General features: G+C 41.1%; 2 protein-coding genes across 2 annotated transcripts in view; both read right to left on the minus strand.

Moving 5' to 3' along the window:
• Positions 1–1,067: 1,067 nt before the first annotated feature.
• On the minus strand, positions 1,068–19,775 carry NOP2 (NOP2 nucleolar protein). The gene is made up of 16 exons (XM_087716423.1): positions 19,619–19,775; positions 17,366–17,411; positions 12,632–12,705; positions 10,911–11,149; positions 9,590–9,633; positions 9,319–9,470; positions 8,252–8,451; positions 7,636–7,725; positions 7,466–7,553; positions 7,212–7,352; positions 4,861–5,000; positions 4,481–4,570; positions 2,867–2,989; positions 2,678–2,775; positions 2,450–2,580; positions 1,068–1,622 (listed from the first exon to the last, which is right to left on the minus strand). The coding sequence occupies exons 1-16, from the start codon at positions 19,722–19,724 to the stop codon at positions 1,294–1,296; spliced, it is 2,091 nt and encodes a 696-aa protein (XP_087572549.1). The 5' UTR covers positions 19,725–19,775; the 3' UTR covers positions 1,068–1,293.
• Positions 19,776–21,854: 2,079 nt separating this feature from the next.
• The window catches only part of CHD4 (chromodomain helicase DNA binding protein 4), a 31,088-nt gene continuing 30,192 nt past the window's right edge, over positions 21,855–22,750 (minus strand). The window contains exons 39-40 of the mRNA XM_014067590.2: positions 22,533–22,708; positions 21,855–22,357 (exon numbers count right to left, since the gene is read on the minus strand). Coding sequence (XP_013923065.2) covers positions 22,340–22,357; positions 22,533–22,708 — 194 coding nt within the window. The 3' untranslated portion in view covers positions 21,855–22,339. The remainder of the gene's footprint in view (positions 22,358–22,532; positions 22,709–22,750) is intronic.

A 22,750-nucleotide genomic window follows, 5' to 3' on the forward strand; every position in this document is an offset into this window, starting at 1 on the left:
GCATATGCTGAGTCTTCATTGACTACTTTGAAGGGGAACAGCCTTCTTGGACGTTCAAGTGCACTCCAGCTTACCAAATACCTGGTTCCATTTTATCTCCCATCTTGTCCATACTCATTCCCTGCTATTAGGGCAGGCATTAAAATTTGAACTAACAAAGAATAGAAAAAAAGATTGATCCAAAAACATTGTCACTCAAATTCTACAACCTCTAGCAATATAAATTTGCTAGGTTTTATTGAGCATGTCAAATTCACTCTTAATTTTTGTAGTTTTATTATATGTTTCTGTTCAGGAACAAACAACTGTGCAGCATTCCTAGGATCCCTTCAAATTAAATGTACTTGCTTTACTTCCCCCCCACAAAAATACTGATACATACCACACAGTTAGATAGGCAGCAAAAATGCCTTGGCAGGTTTTCAAGCCCCAGACCTTCTGACTAGGAACACACTAGCTGAGAGTGCTTTAAAAGACACCCAGAGCTCCACCATCTGAAAACAAAAATCTATTGGATTTTTGGGAGAGCAGCAAGATAGATCAGGGCTTCAGCTGCAGAGCTTTATCATTACAGGTTAGACTTACACCCACCCTTTCTGTAAGAGCTCCAGGCATCCTATACAGAATTCTCCCTTTATTTTATTCCCCATGATCATGTTTAAAAGGCTGAACTGGGGAGTGTGGATTAAGACTTTGGTCTCTCCAATCCTTCTCCAACATCGTAACACTATACCATGCTGCACCTGTGTGCAATTAAGTTTAAAATACAGCCTTTTGTTTTTAAAATTCCATATATGTAATTTGCCACTTTTAAAATCCAAACCCACCATCTCAGAAAGCAACCAGGAACCAATGAAATTGGTTTATGATTAAATGAAGCCAAATTACGCTCTGCATAAAGTTGTGTGTGCTTGCTTGCAATGTCTATTAGCCTTCTGCAAAATTGTTCCAAGAATTTTAAAGCTTTTGCCAGCCCGAGATAACAAGCCTATATTTATTAATCATTGCATAGTCCCAAGTGTTGAACTCGGTTGCAGATGACAAGGAAGTGTTATCCACACACATCATGAAATCAAGGAAAATTTTAATGAGAGGTAGGGGTCTCATACAAATAGTCTCTGCCCTTCAACAGGCTAAAAATAAATGAAGCATCTGAAGTGCAAAGGGGAAATGCCTGATCACTTTTGCACAAGTCTTGCCAGGACACATTATCTTGGTAGTCAAGATCTCCCACCAGTCATCCCAGAATTGCCAGCAATTATTCCATGGTGTATCAAACATAATGGCCTCCTCCTACTGTGGGTTTCGTTGTACCCTGCCTTTTTTTCTGGGAGTTGACTTAGCCCTTAGTCCTCCAGGAGAGGGCCAAGCAGCATTCAAGAGTCTGGACTTTTTCTGAAAATTGCTTTGTTTGGAGGCAGCAAGCGCTTTCTTCTTTTTACTAGCTTTCAACTCCCCTTTAGCCTCCTTCCTGGCTGCGACTGCAGCTGAAAGCTCTTGCTTTGAAGCCTGCTGCGGACTGGCTTTACTTTCTGCATCTTTTTTCTTTTTAGGTGGAGGTTCAGTTGGAGCAGATCCATTTTTTACTGTTTGCATTGTTAGCTCCTCACTGGGCACTTCATCTAGAAGTTAAAAAATAAAATTAGATTAGGAGCAGTCATCAGATTACGATGTTTTTCAGTTTTTAATTTATTTCAGGTTTTAACATCTTTAACAGGAGATTTCTGGGTCCCAATTATTACTAAAAGTTCTGAGAAGAGGTGGTACAAACCCAATTCTCATTTTAATTTAAACTGCACCTTCCTCACTGCTATTAGAGAAAGGTTTTGGGATGTTCAAACCACACAGTAATTTACAGTTGATTAATTTACTTTTAAGAGTTAGCTTCACTGGAACACGTTTGTAAAATGTCAAATTCATTTACACATATTATTGTAAAGGTGTGCAGCGTTTGGGTCTAATGCAGGCAAGAGGGCTTTGGATCGAAAAAGGCATCCTTGGCCTACACTTCAAAGGAGATTTTCTGGCCCTGCATGATAGCTTCCTGGGCTCAGCAAAATACTTGTCTGAGTTAAACATGCATAGCAGCCTGCCTCCATAGGTTATGCATCTCAACTCAAATATCGACTGCAGAGTATCTACTTGTGACATCTAATATAATAGTGAGGTGTGACATTCACAATCTCCCCAACATACTTAATTTTCTCCTTGGTTTCCATTCTTTAGCCCTTTTCCTAGCAATTATTTAGGTACTGTTCAGGTCCATCTCAAAATAAAAGCTTGTTACTCAACTAAATAGATTCTGTGGATAGCAAGATGAAGGGTAATCCAGCAAAGTAATGTAGTCTGGTTGAAGATGTTAATTTATTTCCAGGTTTATGATTCCTGGTGGGTGTTGTTTGTTAGCAAAACAAGGTTTCTGAAAAAGGCAAGCTCTCAGACTTATTACCTTTCTGAGGTTTAGGAATGGCATTGGAAAATTTTTTCAATTTGGCCACAAAAAAACCATCCATATTGTGGGTGTGAGGATAGAAACGGCGTGTGGATTTCAAGGACGGATGGAAACGACGCTCCCTAAACCTAGATAAATAAATGCAAAGAAAAAGTGATGCATTTCCAATACCCGAAGCATCTGAATGAATCTCCACTGTCCCACTTTATTTTTCAGAATACAAACCGGGTAAATCCTTCTCTGCCAAAGTCCAGACCCGTTGGCACCAAGCGGACGTTGCGCTTCTTCAGGGCATAATCCACCACCCACTCGTTCTCTTCCACCTGTCACCACAGAGCACAGGCAGTCAGGTGGGTCAACGTCTCCAGCAGAACAAAAGCATCAGTGCAGGCAGCAAATAAAACAGACACCTACCATGACTGAACAAGTGCAGTACACAACGTATCCCCCGGTCTCAGAGGCTGCGTTAACGGAGTCAATGGCACTGAGGATCAACTCCTTCTGTAGGTGAGCACTGCGCAAAATGTCCTTTTCATCCTGAAGAAAGACAGGAAGGTGAATGTTAATAGAAACAAATCTCAGTACTTTTTTTAAAAGGGGAGATTACAGCTTTCCACCAGCAGACAGAGGGGGGACTGAACTCTGTATTTTTTAGTGCCTTTTTTACCACCAGCAAGGGTCTAGAACAGGGGTGGCGAACCTATGGCATGCGTGCCCAAAGTGGCACACAGAGCAATGTCGTCAGTGCACCCGTTCCTCTTCCAAGTTTCTTGTGCACATGTGCACACAAAGATCACCTGGACTTTGTGTGTGTGGCAGTGCTGGAATCCGGAAAACTTGGTCTTCCATTTTCCGGTGTGAGCCTGCACGCAGGGCAGCTGATTGGTGCATGTGCATGCACGGCAGTAACCGGAAGACTTGCTGGCTGGCGCGTATGCGCGCGCTAGAAACCAGAATTTCAGTTTCTGGCACACGCAGGCCCCCTGGGCAGCTCCTCTTCCTGGTTTCAGCCCAGACGAGTGCTCCCCTTTTCAGCACTCAATGTTCCTTTACGGCAAAGTGCTCCCTTTTTGGCACTCAGTGCCGCACGCGCATGCACACACTCCCTTTTTGGCATTTGGTGCCGAAAAGGTTCACCATCATTGGTGTAGAACAGTGTGCTCGTCTGGGCTGCAATCAGGAAGAGGAGCTGCCCAGGGGGGGCATGCGCGCACTGGATACACATGCACCGATCAGCTAGCCAGCACGCATGCTCATGCTGGGAATCAGAAGACCAGCTCTTCTGGTTTCCGGAACTGCCACACACATAGACCAGCTGATTGTCACGTGTGCATGCACACCAGAAACCCGGAAGAGGAATGGGCAACACCTGCGTGCCATAGGTTTGCCATCACGGGTCTAGAATGTGGACAGAAGAGGATTGCCTGGATAGTGCTCATAGTTGGGGAGTTGCTTCCTGGAGGTGTTGCTAAGGGATTTGGTCAAAGCATTCATTTCGCCAGAATTTGTGTTGTTGCTTTTTAAAATTTATTTGAGTTCTATAGCCACTCATCTTAACAAGTAATTCAAACCAATTATTTTCAGACTATTATTTCAAAAATATTATTTCAGCATACTGGCATACCCTTTGAACCTGTTAAAACCAGTTTTATTCAGCAATATACATTTTATTATCAGGGTTCTAAATATACTCTGGAGATCCACAAGAGTTCAGACTACTCCGCAACTTCAATTATTTGAAATTCTCTTTGAACTAATCTCATTTATATGCCAGACCTGCACCAACCCAGTGTGGACCTTTCACACTGTTTAGTTCCATGACCAATTCTTCCAAGGGACAGATCCAGCCAAAAGTTTTAACTCCTGACCTGATAAAACCTTTCACCTCTTTCAGGTATCCTTAAAGAGGCACCTCGGTCCAGCTTGTAGCAATTTATCAGAAGGAACAATGGATGTATCGTTCTGAGCTACTCTGTGTGCCCATTCTGATACTGCTGTGCTTCATGTAGTGAGAATGAATAAATTTACCTTATTAGTTTTGACTGTGGGGTCCTTTGAAATAACACCAGTACCACTGCAGGGAGCATCAAGCAGGACTCTGTCAAATCCACCCAGTACCTTAAGATGAAGAAAAATGGACTTAGAAGGAACTTTCTCTCGATTCTACCTGCTCTTGATTTGATCAGCTTAATAGCTGAAGAATAAACTCTGATTTTGAAGTCTAGTCTTCCCCACAGAGCAGAAGGCAAACCAGCCATGCCTGGTCCTTCCTGGCCTCCTCAGCAACCTGGGCACGAGTCTGGCCCAGAAGGGGGAGGTTGAGGCAGCTTTGCCCCCGACAGTTACCCCAAGAAGGTGCCCCTCATCTCAAAAGACACATGGGGTCAATGTCCTCAGCAGCAGCATACCTTAGGAAACTGGCGCCCATCACAGTTGCTCACAACAGTGTTTGTGACTCCTAAGCGGTGCAAGTTTCCCACCACACTGTGCAAACGCTCCGAATTGCTGTCATTAGCAAGTATCACCCCTGTGTTCTTCATCAGCTGGGCTGCCGGGCAGAAGAGAAAAGTGCGCGTCAGGGCTGCCTTTGCAGCAATGATGCTGCAACTCCCAAGAGGCTTCCCTTTCTTCCACACAATTTGCTGTTTTGGAGTGTCCTACATAGGCAAATCCTTCTCCTCTGTACAAAATGGAGAAAATTGCTTGCATTCCTATAAAGTAGACTTCTCTGTGGGTTACTCAGCACAGCTCTAAACTCATTAGACCATTTTTAAAAATAGTTGGTTGAGGACAAGATTTCTCCATTTCTTCCCTAAAGCCAGAGATGACATTTAGTTCCCTCTAGGTTGCTAGTTATGAAACAACTTAGCAACAACCAAGGCAACAAGGGTGGCAACTGTCTTTTTATGGCATTTGAAGGCTGGCAGGGGAATTTTGGGAGCTGAACTCTACACGGCTTAAAGGTTGTCGAGGTTGAAAAACACTGGTTTAGTAAACAAAACTGAAAAGCACTTTAACCCTACTTCCTATGAGAAATACAGAGAACAAGGAAGATGAGCAGGATATGCAGGCTTCATTACCAAAGCAACAAGAGGTGAAATATGTCAAGAGTCCACGATAGATAACATTTGAAAGGGATTTAGAAATCTCCCTATTTCACAGGAGTATAAAGAAGGGAGAGGACAAAAGATCTGCCAGTTGGCCTGGGGGACCAAATGGGTGAGCAGAGGGCAAGTGGTTCCACGTGGTGGAGGCTTCTGGACTGATGGCAGACTCTACCTCCCCACTTGCTCTCTACCTACTCATCTTTGTGGTTATCATTTTGATGTATTATCCCTTTGTGTTCCTTTGTCATTGTTTATTGTTCTATTATTTTACTTCTGTTTGAGCTTCTTTCCTTTTCTTCCTTTTTATTATTGTAAGCTGCCTAGAATAGCCCCATGGCAAGATAGGTAGTAAATAGGTTTCACAAATAAAATAAATAAATATAGCACAGACTTGCACGGCTCGGTTATTATGCCAATCTCAATCAAAGTAGTTTCAGATTTCCTATGAAGTTGATGGTCTGGTCTGGTTCAACTAGTGCAGTGGTTCCCAAACTTGGCAACTTTAAGACTTGTGGACTTCAACTCCCAGAATTCTCCAGCCAGCAGAGCTGGAGAATTCTGGGAGTTGAAGTCCACAAGTCTTAAAGTTGCCAAGTTTGGGAACCACTGAACTAGTGGGACGGACAACAAGGGGCTCAAATGAGACAAAGGTGCTAAAGTTGAAGAGATGAACCTAAACCTTGACTGCACTGGTTCCTACCAAACAATTACCTCAGGACAGGAGGAAAGACTATACCTATGCACACACTTTCCCTCTAGCCATGCCATGTGGGGCCGCAACAACTGAAGAAGAAATTATATCAATTTAAAAACCCTCTGTCTGACATTAAGAGACCTTGATAAAGTCCAATTCTCCATGCCATTTCTACTAAATCCCAGGAAATAAATAAAAAAATTCCTTTTTAATCCAGGGATTAGGGAAATGGAATGGGAACAGAACCAGAAATATTCTTTAATTCATCATATGCACTTCTGTGTTTATTGCAGGCATTCAAATACTAGTCCGGCTGAAATATTAACAGGGTTCTTCTTTTCTGTCAACTCAGGATATCTCTATCCCTGCCCGCATTGAATCCTCGACATTCCCTCTCAAGAATAAAAAATAAAATGGTAGCTACAGGAAAACAAAGTGTTACTCTTCTAATTTCTCCACCTAAAGCTCACCCTGTGATAGCTGCGTTCTATCCTTGGGCTCAAAGGAGGAAATTGGGAAAGAACATAGAAGGGGGAGCTACAACCGATTCTATGTAAGTCCACGGAAACATGGAACTATACTTTACTCTGTTAAAGGCCTTAAAACTGGATCTCCTGGCATTATTTCTATTCTTGTTTTCATCTGGTTCTCTTGCTAGGAGAATGAGAAATCAGAGGGTGAAGAGTAAGCCCAGATCTTATTACTTGGTTTTTTTTTAACCTTTTCAACTCTTTGCCTCTCCTGTAAGTGAGAGCTATGTTGCAAGAACTCAACTAAACCAATATGAAACCTACAACTGTTCCTACAGAAGGAAGAGAATGACAATTTCTGTCTTCAGAGGAGAAGTGGACCTTCAGAAGGAGCCTGCCTTTTAATGGAGAGTAAAGAGCAGCACTGATGGTGGGCAGTCTCCAAAATGGGGAATTTGAACCCATTCTTCCCCAACAAGCATGAGTACCTATGTAACTGGTCTTGCCTCCTGGGGCACAGCACATGTCCAGAATGCGCTCGTTCTCCTGAGGGGCCAGAGCCATAACAGGGAGAAGGCTGGAGGCACCTTGCAGCATGTAGTGTCCAGCTAAGTATTCTGGGGTGGCACCTAAGAGAGGGGAATAAAAGGAAAAACCAAAGGGATAAATACAGGGAAAGCAATGGCAGAGCGCATGTATACAGGCAGGATTTGGGGGAGAAAGAGAAGAAGGGGGCACCCACCTATAGGTACAGAGGAGTCATAAACAACAAGCCCAGTTTTTGACCACTTTCCTAAAGGGTCTAAGTTCACTCCACGATTTATCAAGGCCTGCAACACAAAGGAGGCAATTTAGCTCTTCCAATCATGGCAACAGAGGAGAGAAAAAGGCTGGGGATGCTCAGGTACAGACCTGGGCTAAATCACGGCGTCTTGTCTTCAGTGTATTGGTGCGGAGGGTCACTGGTCGAGAGACCTCATTGGCTTCCAAGAATTCAACCAGCTAAAAGTAGGCAGAACGAAAGAATGGGAATTTTTCCTCATCAAGAAGCAGTGGTTATACACCCATTGTTTTCCCCCCATGGAGTAGAAGTATTGAGCTGACACTTGATTTAAAGAATACTGATCTATCTAAAGAGGTGAATAGGACAAAACTGAACATTCTTTGTTCTTGTCAATTGATGCTACGCAAGAAACCAAGACCAGTTCTTAGTCTCCCGATAATAATCTAAAGGCAAAAAGCATCTTGTCAGCCAGAACTAATATTATATGGGAAGAAGCTTTGATGGCAGGGAAGAAGAGGAATATTTACAATTATACTGGAGTTCTTGCAGCAAGCAGATCTGCACTAATGTAAGTGTGCACATTGATCTGCATGACAATACAGTGAAACTTACAAACAAAAGAAATTGAAGACTGAGAAAAGTTTGGCACCAACATAATTATCTGCCAAGATTTCAGGTCTGTTGTTGACTGCAGCCACCACATTTTTGTGTTTCTGACTAAAAATCTTTTTAGAAAAAGAGTACCTCAGACAGAGGGAAGAGTTCTGTCATCTTTCCAATTAAGAAATCACTGTAAGAGTAATAGGCGGCAAGATCCTGATGCAGAAGGGATAAATATTCCTGCCTTGAGCGTCCTTCCTCTCGCTTTGAACTGAAATTCTGAAGCACCTCCATGTTATCTTTTATACGCTGATGAATGAGTTGGAGATCAGGAGGCTGAGCAGGTGAAAAGGAGTTAAGGAACAACCACAAATAAAACTGTCTTATACCAAGTCAGATAAAATACCAAGCTATTTTACTAATAGCTTACTCAGCCTTTTGCAGTACAGACTCCAGAGATTATTGATTCCATCAGCAACTTCTTCACGCCTCCACAACGGGGGCACAAAAGAGTAACTGGAACCTACCAAACAAGGGACCACTAGTTAGGATTACACAAATACAAACTAAGACTATTAGTTGACAGAAAAAAATATTCTTTTGCAGTCCAGATTTGGTAATCCCCGTACTTAGTTTGGTCCTCTTGCACAAATATAAAAGTTACAAGCAAAGTACTTTGAATCCCAAAAAGGCAACTTTAGGAGTTGAAGCTTTAAACCTTCATATTCTACCATCCAAAATACAAACTGGTTGCGAAAGTGTGTCACACTGTAACCACACCACATTCATTTACTTATTACATATTTATCTCATTTAAAAACAGTCCTAAAATGGCAATGAACTGAAATGTTTTAGAGAGGTATTGATACCCAAGCTCTCTTCCAAGAAAGCAATTCAGGAAGCAAATGCCATCCTTTTATGGAAAGTTTAACAGAGTATTAAGGGGTCTATATGAATTCACCATACAGACACTATAATCAAGGCTTTCCTTTGACATGTGGACTTCAACTCCCAGAATTCCCCATCCAGCCATGCTGGGGAATTCTGGGAGCTGAAGTCCATGTGTTTTAAAGTTGCTACGGTTGGGAAACCTTCCCTGTAACAAAATTGTGCCATACAAAGGGATCTCTAGGGAAAGACTCAGGAAGAGGCACAGAGCAACTCTGGACAACCCCCTTTAATATTCTCTGAGTCCACCATGATAAGGATATTTTCTTTCTCTATCTCCTGCCCACTGGGAAGCACGAAGCACTCCTCTGCTTCCATGTTGAGCTGCAGGTCTGCATCCTTTTCTTCCTTTTGCTCTATCCTTTGGCTGGATGGTGGTGTCTCATCCTCACTGTCATCCTCACTGATGTCCTGCCTGCAATCCAGAAGAAAACCATTTTGCAAAGGGACTCATAGAGTAGGAGAAACATTGGATCCATTGTAAGGGGGGAAGGCTCAGCAATTCCCCCAAATTAAATATTCTGGATTACTCACCCTTCCATCTTTTCTTTTCGAGCAGCTCGTTCTATGGGCAGAAGCTGAATGTAAAAGCACACAAAGAATCACTTAACCAAAGGCCAGGAGTATCCTCTCCCCACCCACTCTAAATAATGCAGATCTACAATATAAGGAATGGGAAGGAAAAGTATATTAACATCAATTTCATTTAATTAGATCGAGAAGGCTTCCCGAATCTGGGTGGTCTTAGAGCAGGGATCTCCAACCCCCAAGCTGTGCCCATTAGGAAACAAGCCACGCAAGTGAGTGAAGCTTCATCTGCACATGCACAGGAGCTAGGTAGCATGTGAAACCACACACACCCCTCAGGTCCGTGGCAAAATTGTTTTCCACTGATCCAGTCCCTGGTGCTCGAAAGCTTGGGGACCATTGCCTTAGAGCAGTGGTCTCCAACCTTGGCAACTTTAAGACCTGTGGACTTCAACTCCCAGAGTTCCCAGAGCAAAGCTGGCTGAGGAACTCTGGGAGTTGAAGTCCACAAGTCTTAAAGTTGCCAAGGTTGGAGACCACTGCCTTAGAGAATCCCATCTGTGGTCTTTTTTTAAAAAATATATATAAAATATGTACTCATTCTGTGAACGCAGCTACCTTTTTATAAACTGTAATGGTGACACTAGAACAGACTAGAACCAGTCACAAAAAAACCAAAACAAAATAGGAGTAAGAGATCCTTATAAAAATAATTTCATTAAACTTCACTGTTGCAGCAGACCATCCTATTTCAGTGGAGGAGCTTTCCCCCAGGACTATAATACTGGGGAATGTATGGAGGTGGAAGGAGAGAGGAAGGAAGGAGCAAGATTAATGTGACCATTATTTTTCATTATTACTCAGCAAGGCTCAAAGCAAACCTTTGGAAAAGCTAGGAGGCAAATAAATAAAACAAACTTCCCACCACCCTTGGAAAGCCACTGTGGTATCTCTTGCACAACACTCAAAACTGACAGTTTTGTCCTAGGCGTGAGACAAACATCATCTTCAGCCTTTCAGGTGTTCTTGGTCATTCAGGCAGATCCCCAGAGTTGGTCTTAGTAACCAAGTTAAATGAAAAACATACAAGTCTCTTAGTATACTCCGTTTGTATTGATAGCCCAGCTGCTTTGAAATGTTAGATTACAGTGCGTCCCAACACAGAATATAGGGTCCTAAGTCAGGGACAAAATGGCCCAAGAGACAGAGCAGAGACACAAATTTCAAATAAGAGACAATGACAACAACTTCCACCTTAATAAATAAGGAACATTTCCATCTATCTGAGTAACAGCCACCAAAAAGCATTATTGCCAAATATTCTTACCTCTTCATCACTAGAGGAAGCAACTCCATAGTCATCCCTAATCTCATCCTCACTTAGATCATCTTCATCACTGAAAGCCATGCTCTCTTCTTTGTCTTCTTCACTCTCTTCGGTCCTGGACCTTTTCTTCCTTAAGGCAGGGGAAGGGAGCTGCATGGCCGCATCAGTGCTGCCGTTAGTTGGGTTGTCCTCTGGGGAACTTTTCCCCTTCTTTGCATTCTTGAGTGTTTTCTTTTTAGCTGCCAAGAAGGGCAATAGAACACCGTGAGACAACTACAATGAATTTGTCTGCCTACTTTGGAGCACAGCCCTTCACCTCATGTAGATGGTGAAGAATGAAAGGAGAAAGATGGTGAAAGTCCGATGGGGTCGGCAGGGCCAATGAAGGCAGGGTAGCTGCGCTGTCAAAAGGCAGGAGAGAGATGAAGGGTGTGTGTGGCAGAGGACATGGGGCAGTTATGGCACCCGCGCTCATCAGAGCTGCAACCCGGAAAAGGACCTGCTCAGGGGGCATGCGTGCGCCGGAAAATTAATTTCCTGTTTCTGGCATGCACGTGTGCCCCGTCTAGCTAGTCTTCCAGTGACTGGTGTGCATCAGCAGGCTGGCACACATGCTAATGCCGGAAAACGGAAGACAAGCTCTTCCAGTTTCCGGCACGGCCGCACGCAGGAAGGCCAGCTGATTGTTGCTCGTGCATGTACGCCACAAACCCGGAAGAGGAACAGGCGACTTCATCCATGCCAGGCGACATGGCTCCACCTGCCACTTTGGGCACCCATGCCATAGGTTCACCATCATGGACATAGGGCATAGGCAGATGAAGAGAGTTGAGGAAGAGACATTTTGTCCTTTATCTTACTGAAGCTCGGGGCTGGGAGGGACCAAGTTTGATGTGGGTCCTTGCCTAATAACTAACGGGGTTCAGTTAACGATGGCAACAGAAAATACTGGGTTTGCCATTGCTGCGTGATGTGGTCACATTTCCAAGCAAATCAATGCCAGCAGAGTAGTAACTGAATCCCAATTCGACTACTTTTCAACCATTCCTATTTTTGTTTTTTGTACTTAACTGAGGAATCCTGATCCTGCTTAATGTATATGTCACAGAACTTTCATTTGGACGAAGATTATATATGCCAAGTGATCAATCTTGCTAAAGTTCTGCTGATTCGTTGAATAGAATTGCTAAATAACCTTTAGTCTACAAGTGGTAAACGAATAGGCGTACCAAAGTGGCACAAAAATAGCTTTCGTTTACCAAACTTACATCTGAGAATATAGAGCATTATGAAATTTGTTAACAGTGGTTTGTTAATCTTTTTGTATCTGTCGAGGACAGAACACTCGGTTATTCTCATCGGGTGGGAAAATGAAAGTTTTCTAAAAAGATTTATAAATGACATAGAATGAGCCTTTGAGTCCCTGGGGTCCAAGCAACTGACATGAACAGACTGCAATAAGCTGATGTTGGGCCTGGAGGAAGAAAAGGACAGATCCCATCCTCATTCTGCCTACTCTGTCCCACTAGAACCCAGGTTCTGAATACAAGCCAGTGTCTGAAGTGGAATATCCTTCCTAGTCTCCTGAATTAGGATGATACGAAGTTGGGAAAACACATTGCTGCTCTACATCCATCAATTGTAAACCCTGAATAGTAATAGCTCCAACTAACCTGCCTAAATAAGCTTAATGAACTATTTTTTTGATTCTATCAATGTACCTGTCACATTTTGGTGATTGGGGGCATTCTTGTTCTTCTGCAGTTGCTCAGATTTAACCCGTCTTTTTGCAGCTCTAAAATGAAATAGAAGAATTAATAAAAAGCTACCATGTTCAAGACAGTAAAAACCAGGAACGTGGATGTAACACTTTTGAGTAAATACATTTAAAATGATTAATTAGCAAAACAACTGTTTGAGAACAAAAAATGTTGGTTTTCCCTTATTGCCATTTTAAATTCCTCAATTTTGCTATAAATAGGTGGAGGTGCTTATTTCAGGAAAATTGTGTCAACTGTTGCTAAAAAGCCTAATGAAAAAATTGGGTTGAATGAAAAGCAACACCTCTAATATTATAGGTCATCGGTAGATGGCAGGACTGATGTGTTGCAAGCTCTGATGTAGGTTTTTTTTAGCATCAATTCTTTCACTTCATTTGTTGGGAAGTTGCTATGAGAAAATGTTAGGTGGCTACGGTTTGCGAAATAGAAATCTGCAATGAATACTTGACAGTGCAATGTACCATGATTTAATTTCTGACTACCAAAAAAGTCTCTCCAACTAAAATTCCACAACTATATGCAGGTTGTTTATCATGATAATTATTCTTTCATGAGTACTGTGCATTAATGGCAAAAATAAAATCTAAAGATAGTGATCTAAAGAGAGCTGATTTGTATGATCAAGAACAAAAGGGAGGATTTGTGATAGAAACCAACAGGTTTTACATGAGAAAGGCTGATGAATTAATGAAGGAGAGCTGGCAGATCTCTCAAAGAGAAGTTGCTGCTAAATTTGTATTCCACAGAAAGGTTTGTATCACATTATATGATGTTCTTCAATATCAGAAGGTACAGGGCTCATATTACCACATGTGGTGGACTTGCATTGAAGCTAAAAGATACTGGACTAAAATCCACATGTGGCTGGAGAAAATGACACACAAACAAATAGACTTTAAACCAGAGGTCTTTTTATTGGGGATCATACCAGAAATCTATAACAAAGACTTAAAATATCTGATTGTAAATGTGTTAACAGCAGCCAGAATCGTATTTACAAAAAACTGGAAAAATGAAACAATACCAAAACAGGAAGAAGTTATTTGAAAATTAATGGACTGTGCTGAAATGAGTAAATTGACACTTGAAATTAGAGAACAAGAGGACGAGCAATTTTCTAAGATATGGGACTTGTTTTATCAGTGGCTGGGGGAAAAAACTTGGAAATGAAAAATGATTTACTCATGCTCTAACTGAAGAAGTTAAATGATAACACAATCATGCTGTGAAATAAATTAACAATGATACAATGAAAAATTAATATATCTATGAATTGAATACTTTAGAACTTTTTGCTTTAAAAAGGATAAGGATAATAATGGTTTTATGTATACTTAATAGAGGACTGGTGATATAATGTATAACGTTAAGAACGTACTATAATGATATTTTGTTGTTGATAAATAATTTTAATAAGGGAATAATTGAAAATTGGTATATATATGTAGTGACTATTTAGAATATTTTGTCAAAAAATGAAGGAATAAGACTTCTGTTTGAAAGTATGATGTACAAGGAACATAAGCATATTTTCTGGGGGAAAATAATACTAATGGTAACTGAATATATATTGTAGAATGAAAGTGAGGTATTTAGTTATATTAGATGGAAAATCTGATATGGTAAATATTATTCGAGAATATGGATGTTAAAACACCTGTAACCAAACGACATGCTGTATGTGATGATGGTTTTTTTTAATGTTTTTTTATTGTTGTGTGTATTAAATATATAAGTATATATACAACAGAGAGATACAAAGTGTGTGTGTGGGGGGGGGAAATATAGTTAGGATAGATTAGCATAGGTAAGGGAATAAGAAATGATACTAAATTATGTTTGGGTTGGCGGAAATACCATCCCAAGGAAACATAAACTGAGATTCAAAATAGGCACACCAACAACAATAGAAAAGAAAGGGAGAGAGGAGGAGAGAATGAAAGGAAGACGGGGGAAAGAAGAAAGAGGTAGGGAGAGGAGGTTGGAAAGGAGAGAAAGAGGAGGAGAAAGGGTAGGAAGGGGAAGAGCAGGAGTAGGAGAAAGGTACAGGAAGAAGGAAGGGAAAGGAGAGGAGGAAGGAAGTAGAGAAGGGAGGGAGGGAGAAAAGAAAGGGAAAATAAGGTGGTGTTACAACAGGAGGAAGGGATGGTAAACAAAACAACCCAAACTGTATATTATAACCTATTAAATGAAATAATAAATGTATAAGAATGATAAATGTTAAAACACCTGTAACCAAACGACATGCTGTATGTGATTATGGGTTCTTTTTGTGTTTTTTTCCCATTGTTGTGTGTATGTGTTGTCTATGTAATAAAAATAAAAAAAATTATAAAAAAAATCAGAAGGTTGATGCAAGATGGGTTCCTTACGTGGTGAAAAATGAAAGCTTCAAGAGTTTAAATTTGCCAGCAATTCTCATCACAGACTCTGAATTGCAGACTCTTTCTGCAATTGCTGTCACATCATGAGGAATTTCTTCATTGCACCGTGAATGCAATGAAACACACACTCCTCATTATGACCCAGAAATGAAACATTAGTCTATGAATATAGTCAAAAGGTTTCACCTAAAAAAAAATTTCAAAATTCAGGCACTGGCAGGAAAACTCATGGTTCTGATGATAATCACTTTTATTTCCTTGAACTTTACGCTACTATCAACTAGCATGCCAAGTTGCAATATTGAAAACTTTGAAATAACAATTAAGCATAATTTGTAAGCAGAAAAAGGATATTTTGCTGCAACATAAACCTTAGACCCGTGTTTCTCAACCTTGGCAACTTGAAGATGTCTGGACTTCAACTCCCAGAATTCCCCAGCCAGCAAATGCTGGCTGGGGAATTCTGGGAATTGAGGTCCAGACACCTTCAAGTTGCCAAGGTTGAGAAACACTGCCTTAGACCTCATAAGCGATCCAAGAGGCAATGGCAAAATTAAATTTGACCATCTTACTTCATCAGATTAGACTAGCACATGTGACTTCCACCTTTTCCCAAAATTAAAACTTGGTGGATATCTGTGTGACTCAAAAGAGGTGGAAAGGACTGGTTGGAGAGACAAAGTATGGAGCTCTTTCCTGACAGTTTTAAGAAGCTTGTTCATAATACTTCACTGGACCAAACATGTAAACATGGTGAACCAATAAGAACTGATTTGTGCAATCAAGAACAAAGCAGGCAACTTGTGGCAGGAACTGATGAGTTTCACATGAAAAAGTTAATGAAGGTGAGGTTGATTAAGGACAATAGATGAATCAAAGACAAATGGGTGTCACATTTGGCATTTCATATGAAGAGAAATGGGCAGCAAATAGTAATTATAAGCAGAAATAAAAATAGATAACAAAAAAACCTAAAGATTGCAAAGATTATTTTCCTGCTTCATTTATTAAAATACTCCCATGTAAAGTTATAGAGATGAAGGCGTTACTTTCATTCAAGCCTCATATCACAGCTTATATATAATATGCTTTCCTAATAATGTTGAAGCTATCTGCAAAACTACAAAAGCTCCTATTAAACTGCAGATACATGTATCGCAAAGCTATATAAAATTGAATAGCATAAAACAGGGGGGGGGGGACCTGTGGCCCGGATGCATCACACGCTAGCCACGTCCACCCCCATTTTAGCAAAGGGGGGAAAAGTCATGATACGTGACAGCAATGTGACGCCGCAATTTGACACCCCTGGCATAAAAGATCACATTAAATCTTATGGTTTGCTCTGAGCACTGATCAATCACTACCTGAGATCTAGAGGATGTTCTACTAAGTATGTAGTAACTTAGCACTAATTTCAAATGCTAATCTGCACAATTTAGGAAAAATAGGAACTATGATTCAGGGACAACTAATCTCGGGATCTAAAATTAGCATTAAAAAAACAAGTCTAAACCAAAGCACTCCTGGTATCTCAGTGAAAATCCCTAGCAATAAGTGTCAGATGTTGTGCACTAAATTGTAAATATTTACATTTTTAGTATCTTCGTAGAATCTTAGTATCTTCTTATATTGGGGGTTCTTTTGGCTACAACCAAATGCACTTCAGGGTTGATGAAACCCTTCATACTGCACTTCATGACATTCCATACTTTTCATGTGAAGAAGACTTTTGTCCCGCCTAGAAAAAAGCCTCCTTCCCCATGCTGAGGAAGTGGGTGGAGCAAAGTAAACTAACCTGGCTCCCCGCTGACATCAACATGGTCTTGAAAGGCCAGAATCTGACTAAACCAGAAGCTGTTAAGATATATCAAAGAGCTGGATATGGAATGCTGGGATTGCTGCCCATGTGTCTGTGTTGGTCAGTCTACCTGCTTCATCAGGATGGGGGCAGAGCCGGGGACGGAACTCAGCACATGTGTGTGTGTTTGTGTGTGTGCGCGTGCATGTGTGTTTCCAGTTTCCGGCACTGCTGCACACACAAAAGCCAGCTGATTGTTGCATGTGCATGTGCATGTGCACCAGAAACCAGGAAGAGGAATGGCTGGCGCTGCGGGCACGCATGCCACAGGTTCGCCATCACAGCTTTAGGATATCAATGCACAATATGGTAATTTAAAAAATAAGCATTACCAGTATAATAAATCCAATTATCATCTGAAAACATTTTTACCAATAGGCAGGCATATTAAAAAAAGACACTGTGAAATATGGTTTAATGTAAACTAACCTTCGTCGGGCATGACTGGAAAGTTTGGCTGCATTGTCATCAAGTGCTGGGAGAAAAAAAAACACCAAATCACAACATCTCAAGAAGGGAAAATCTTTATAAGAAATACAAAAACTTTCATGACATTTAAAGACCAATAGGTTTCTCAGGTTATAAACCTTTGTAGATAATCTACAACCCACAAACTTTTCAGAGCTTATGGAAAAGCTGATACAAACAAATCTGAATTTGACAGAACAGAGAAGTCAGACTTTTAATGCCAAAAACAACAAACTTTTTTTTTAATTGTCAAACTACAAAATGCACATCTATGGAAAAATAGAACCAAAAGATCCTATTGCCTCAAGTCCTCCACATAAAATTGAAAATATCTGCAAAAGTCCCAGAGTCTTCTCTGAGATGATTTCTATTAAAAATATTGGGGACTTTCATAATGAAGGATATATGGCATTTGGGTTTAGCGTGGTTGTCATGTAATTGATTAAATACTGAAAACTGATTTTTATGAAGAAGAAAATGTGCATCAAATTGTACATCCAAGTTTACAGCAAGAAAATGAAATATCTTGCTACTGATTTAGTAAGATACATGTTTTTGGTAAATAACATAGTTTAATTTCCATACCTCTTCCCTCCCCAGCACAAAATTAAATATGCACCAATACAACAGAAAACACTTTCCCTCATAACTTTTTGAATGGCCTCTTTTTACATTAACAAAAATTGGGACTTTTGTTCAAGAGAATTCTGGTTCCACACAGATACAAAGAAATCTCATTCTCAATAGAAACATGTCAACAAATGTTTTGAAGTACTGTACTACAGCCAGCCTTAGAATTCTTACAACTAGCCTAAAAAGGAAAGCAGAGACATTGCTTCGCTACATGAAATAGTGTGCGAAGTTTAGTGCCCTACCCAAAGCCAACCCTGCACTTGAGCTCACAGATTTGAACACATTTATCTCCTTAACAGGTATGGAACAATATTAGGAATATGAACCTGACTTCCAAGCACAGCAACAGGCAAAATTCTGAATACTTAATCACCTAAATCAAATACAGGAAAAAAGAGCTCATAAAATCAACTTGCTGGTGGAGTGCTGGAATAGCACCATAGCAAAAAAGGCTGTGCTCCACCAAAAAAACAATCCAATTCAATCTTCATTCCTAAAAAATGGAGGCCAGGGGAAAGAACTGAAACCTATTTTGTTTCATCCAGGTGCCCAGCCCTGAGAGAAAAAACAGGAGTTTGCTAGCAGTTTCCCCATCTAATAAATTTTAGCAAAAACATTAACTTTTGTGAGTTGTAGCTCACTTCATCCAATGCACAGAAAGGCTAAGCTGATATAGAATTTAAATTGGGGTGAGGCCATGGAGGGGAGGGAATTAAAAAGAGGTTGGTGATTAAAACCATTGCTGAAATCATCTGAGATGACCAGAACCATTTGATGTATATAAATTCAACATTTTCTTTTCTAAACAATGAAGTTAAAGTCTTGCTTTTTTCAAAACAGTAACTTTGAGAGCTGCTATAGATGGGCTGAGATGCCCTGCCTGATATTTACCTTGTCCTTGTTTTGAGCCAAGATCTCAAATGTGTGCCTATACATTCTTAGACATCACAACTCAAAACAAGGACAAATTAATATCTCAAGTACCAGGTCACTCTGCAACAAATCTCAAAGTGACTGTTTTCGAAAAGCAGGAGTTTGAAGGCATCATCCATTAATAAATTGTGGGATTTCAATAGAAGAGAATCTACGTAGCTCAGGATTGAATTGTGGAGTCCTTGATACTCCTGAGCTTGGTTGTTTTCTTGCAGACGTTTCATTACCACCCAGGCTGCCACCATAAAAGAAGTGCTCTGAAGAGATTACCTGGTTGGGTAACGAAATGTCCACAGGAAAATTAAGTAAGCTCAGGCACCAAGGACTCCATATCAGAGGCTTTCGTCTATTTCAAAAGGCTGCAACAAACCCAAGGGATTTAACCCAATACAATTGCTAATCCATTAAAATGCTTGTAATCTCTCTCATCTGTAACCCCCATCTTTACAACCAGCCGATCTCAGCCCAACCCTAATTCCCCACCCTAACCCTCCATGAGTCCAGCCATTTCATGCGTGGGGCAGATGAACCGCATGTCATGAAAGCTGATGCCTTCGAAAATGGGTTAGTCAGAAAAGGTGCCATCAGATTATTATTTTTTTAACCATCATCGTAGGCTAATGACTAAGATCTGGCAGAGGGACTTACCGGGCGGCAAAAAGCGGGCGAGCTCCTCCTCCGCCCCACGCTGCTTGCGGGCCTTCCGACCTGGCCCCCGCTTTACCTGCCGGGTCGGGTCCAACTTGCGCCCCATGGTTTACTGAGAAGGCCTCCGCTTTGGCGTGGAGTGGGACACGTGGGTAAGCTCCGCCCCCTCTGTGAACATCACGACTTCCTTCCGTTTTCGGACAAGCCTCATTGGCCGTTCTTTTCTCCTACCTCCGCTTACTTCTGCGGCCTTGTGATTGGTTAGTTGGTTGCCGCTTTCTTTGATTCATAGATTGTGAGTGCGAATATTTTGGTGCAGAGGTCTTCAACCTTTAAGACTTGTGAACAGCTGACTGAGGAACTCTGGGAGTTGAAGTCCACAAGTCTTAAAGTTGCCGAGCTTGGAGACCCTCTGCTTTGGTGGGATTCGTTGCTCTTTTCCCTGCCTTTTTTCTTACACGTCCAGTACAGCAAGGGGGGTAGGGGAAGGCTGGTCCGCAGAAATAAATAGGGGGTGGGGTGGGGATTCGAAAGCGGGATCTGGTTTATCCACTCAGTTTAATCTCTCCATCACCTTCTATTTTATGCAGAAATTAGGTTTTGTTTTTTTACGAAACCAGTTACAAAAAAGAAGAGCCACTAAAGTTCGACGCCACATTCCCAGTTGGGGAGACGAGCTTCTGCTCCATCGCAGCTACTTCCAGAATGTGAATGTTATTTCCAGCATAGGTCCACGCTTCTAGTCCGCAGGAAAAGACGCCGAAAGCGGAAATAGGAGTCACGCCGTTTCAGCAATCTATGCTTGAACTTTCCTGCAGCCTCTGACTTCCGCATAATTCTGCCAATTCTATTAGACGGTGAACTTTTCAGTGAAGTCAAAGACATGCTTATTCCAGGAGTGCTTTACAATCTGAAGTGTTCTCTTCCGATTCGATATGACATGTTTCTCCATTAAAAGGTGCAGCGTGTATTAAGTATCCTTTCTCGGTCTTTTATCAGCCAACTGGACTTGGAAAATGATTTCTCCAAAAGAAGTGTTGAGACAGAAAACAAGATATCTGCAGCCAGAGTTAGAAGCATTTCATAACTGTGTTTCTCAACCATGGCAATTTTTAGGATATGTGTACTTTCAACTCCCAGAATTAGTTATGCTGAAGTTTAGAAACACTAGCATAAGTAATTAATTGGATTGTGCATTTTTTTCCATTGCTGTATCTACAAGATACTGTTGGATCTCAGGAATTTGGAGAGGACATGTGACTCAAGGCAATTCTATGTATATGGTTTAGTCACAATTACTATTATTTTTTAAAAATGCCATCATTCAACGCAACTAGTCCAAATATACCTACAGCCCTGGGACATCCTGGTGGTAGCCTATGCAAACACTAATGAAATCTGATCACCTAGCTTTTGATGTCAGTTGGACATGAATGAAAGATGCTTGCTGCTCATTTTCTTACAATTTCTATATAGAAAAATACTTGCAGAGAATTATCATGTGGGCCCTATCAAAAACGCATGAGGTGCATGTCTTTTTTAGAAAATATCTTAGATTAACACATTGTCAAGAGCCCCTGTGACAACTGCTTCTACAAGTGTCAGCATTATGTCCCAATGTAAATCAACTGTGTGTCTGGTTTTTTGAATACCACTCTGAAAATAAAGCATTTCTCAGAACAGAAGCTTGGGGTTTACTCAGAAAAGCTCCATAATATCTTTTAATTGCAATCTTTTTACAATCCCATGTGAGGTTGTTGGATAGAGTAACCATGGCTGGGTTCACACATTGTGCTAAGTAATAAAGTAATGAATCCAACCATGATAGTCAATAATCCAATTCATGGGCCAACAAATCGCATGAATGAGCTTGTAAGTTGCTTGTGTGCACTGTGTGACATTCCAAGATACAAAACCATTATTTATGATATAAAAGGAACAGATTTAAAGTATACTGAGCCTATAGTTTAGATAAATTCAGACAAAATGTGACACTGTCATGTAGGTGCTGCCTGTAATTGCACATTGCAGCACATTTTTATTTTCTATTACAAAGCCTTTTAAAGTTTATCAACTGGAAAAATTATCTAGGACAGCCTGGAATCTCTCTATCTTGGGCTAAGCTGGAAGTGTACGTATTGTTTGCACATGTACACTTTTCTATCAAGATCACAAGTCACATTAAAATTTTAATAAAGAAGCTGTTACATCCCCCATATATTTTGCCCAAAGCAAATAAAATACAAGGAAACCTTTATTTTTAACTTTATCAAGATTTGTCTTTTTTCCAGCTGTTTCAGAGGACAAGTCCAGTCAGTTTTTGTATTAAAAGGATCTTGATGGAGGTAGCTGTGTCTGTCCTGACGTTTGCTTTCACTCATCTTGGTAAACAAACTGAAAATAAAATTAAAATCAAAGGAAGAGTGGGCCAAGGTGATGAGCATTGCAGCCAGGTCTGTGTAACAGATGTGACGCTGCAGCCTCCAGTCACTATATACAGAGTCCATCCAATGTTCCTTTTCACCCAAGTGCAATCTAAGTGCAACTGGCAGCTTATGGAAGATTGCACTTCCTCCTTTCTCCAGTCATATCCTCCATCTGAGAGGACATCATCTGATTAGGAGTGCCAGACGGAGGGGATGGGGATGGGGCCAGAACTGAAACAAGGGTACACGTGTCACTTTAGCTGAATCACTGGATTGATGGCACCAGTCAGGTATTTCACTGCTGCTGAGCCACCTAGGTTTAAGGGGAGAAAGGGAGAGAGAGAGAGAGAGAGAGAGAGAGAGAGAGAGAGAGAGAGAAACATTTAGTATAGTATACTCTATGCAACGCCCAGTCCCCTATCTTATGCAGTCGCCATGGGCTCCCTCCCTCCAGGATAGGGATAGAAATGGCAGGGTTTGGTGCTTACCTGCTGGTTTGGTGGTGGTGGAGGAGGTTCACTGCTACGATTTGCCAAGCGGCTGAGGATGTTGCGCTCCGACATCTGGAGACGCACAGCCACCGGAGGAATGCGGGCAATTGTGGCAGGTAGCCGTGTCACATCGGCCTTCATGTCGCTCAACAACTCTTCCAGCTGCTTCAGCACTGGAAGAAATAAAAAGGAAATTCTGGACTCTCTGTAAATGT

Source organism: Thamnophis sirtalis, unplaced genomic scaffold (genome assembly GCF_051295495.1).
Source record: "Thamnophis sirtalis isolate CommonGarterSnake01/CBP01778 unplaced genomic scaffold, rThaSir2_p1.2 scaffold_5, whole genome shotgun sequence".
NCBI lineage: Eukaryota > Metazoa > Chordata > Lepidosauria > Squamata > Natricidae > Thamnophis > Thamnophis sirtalis.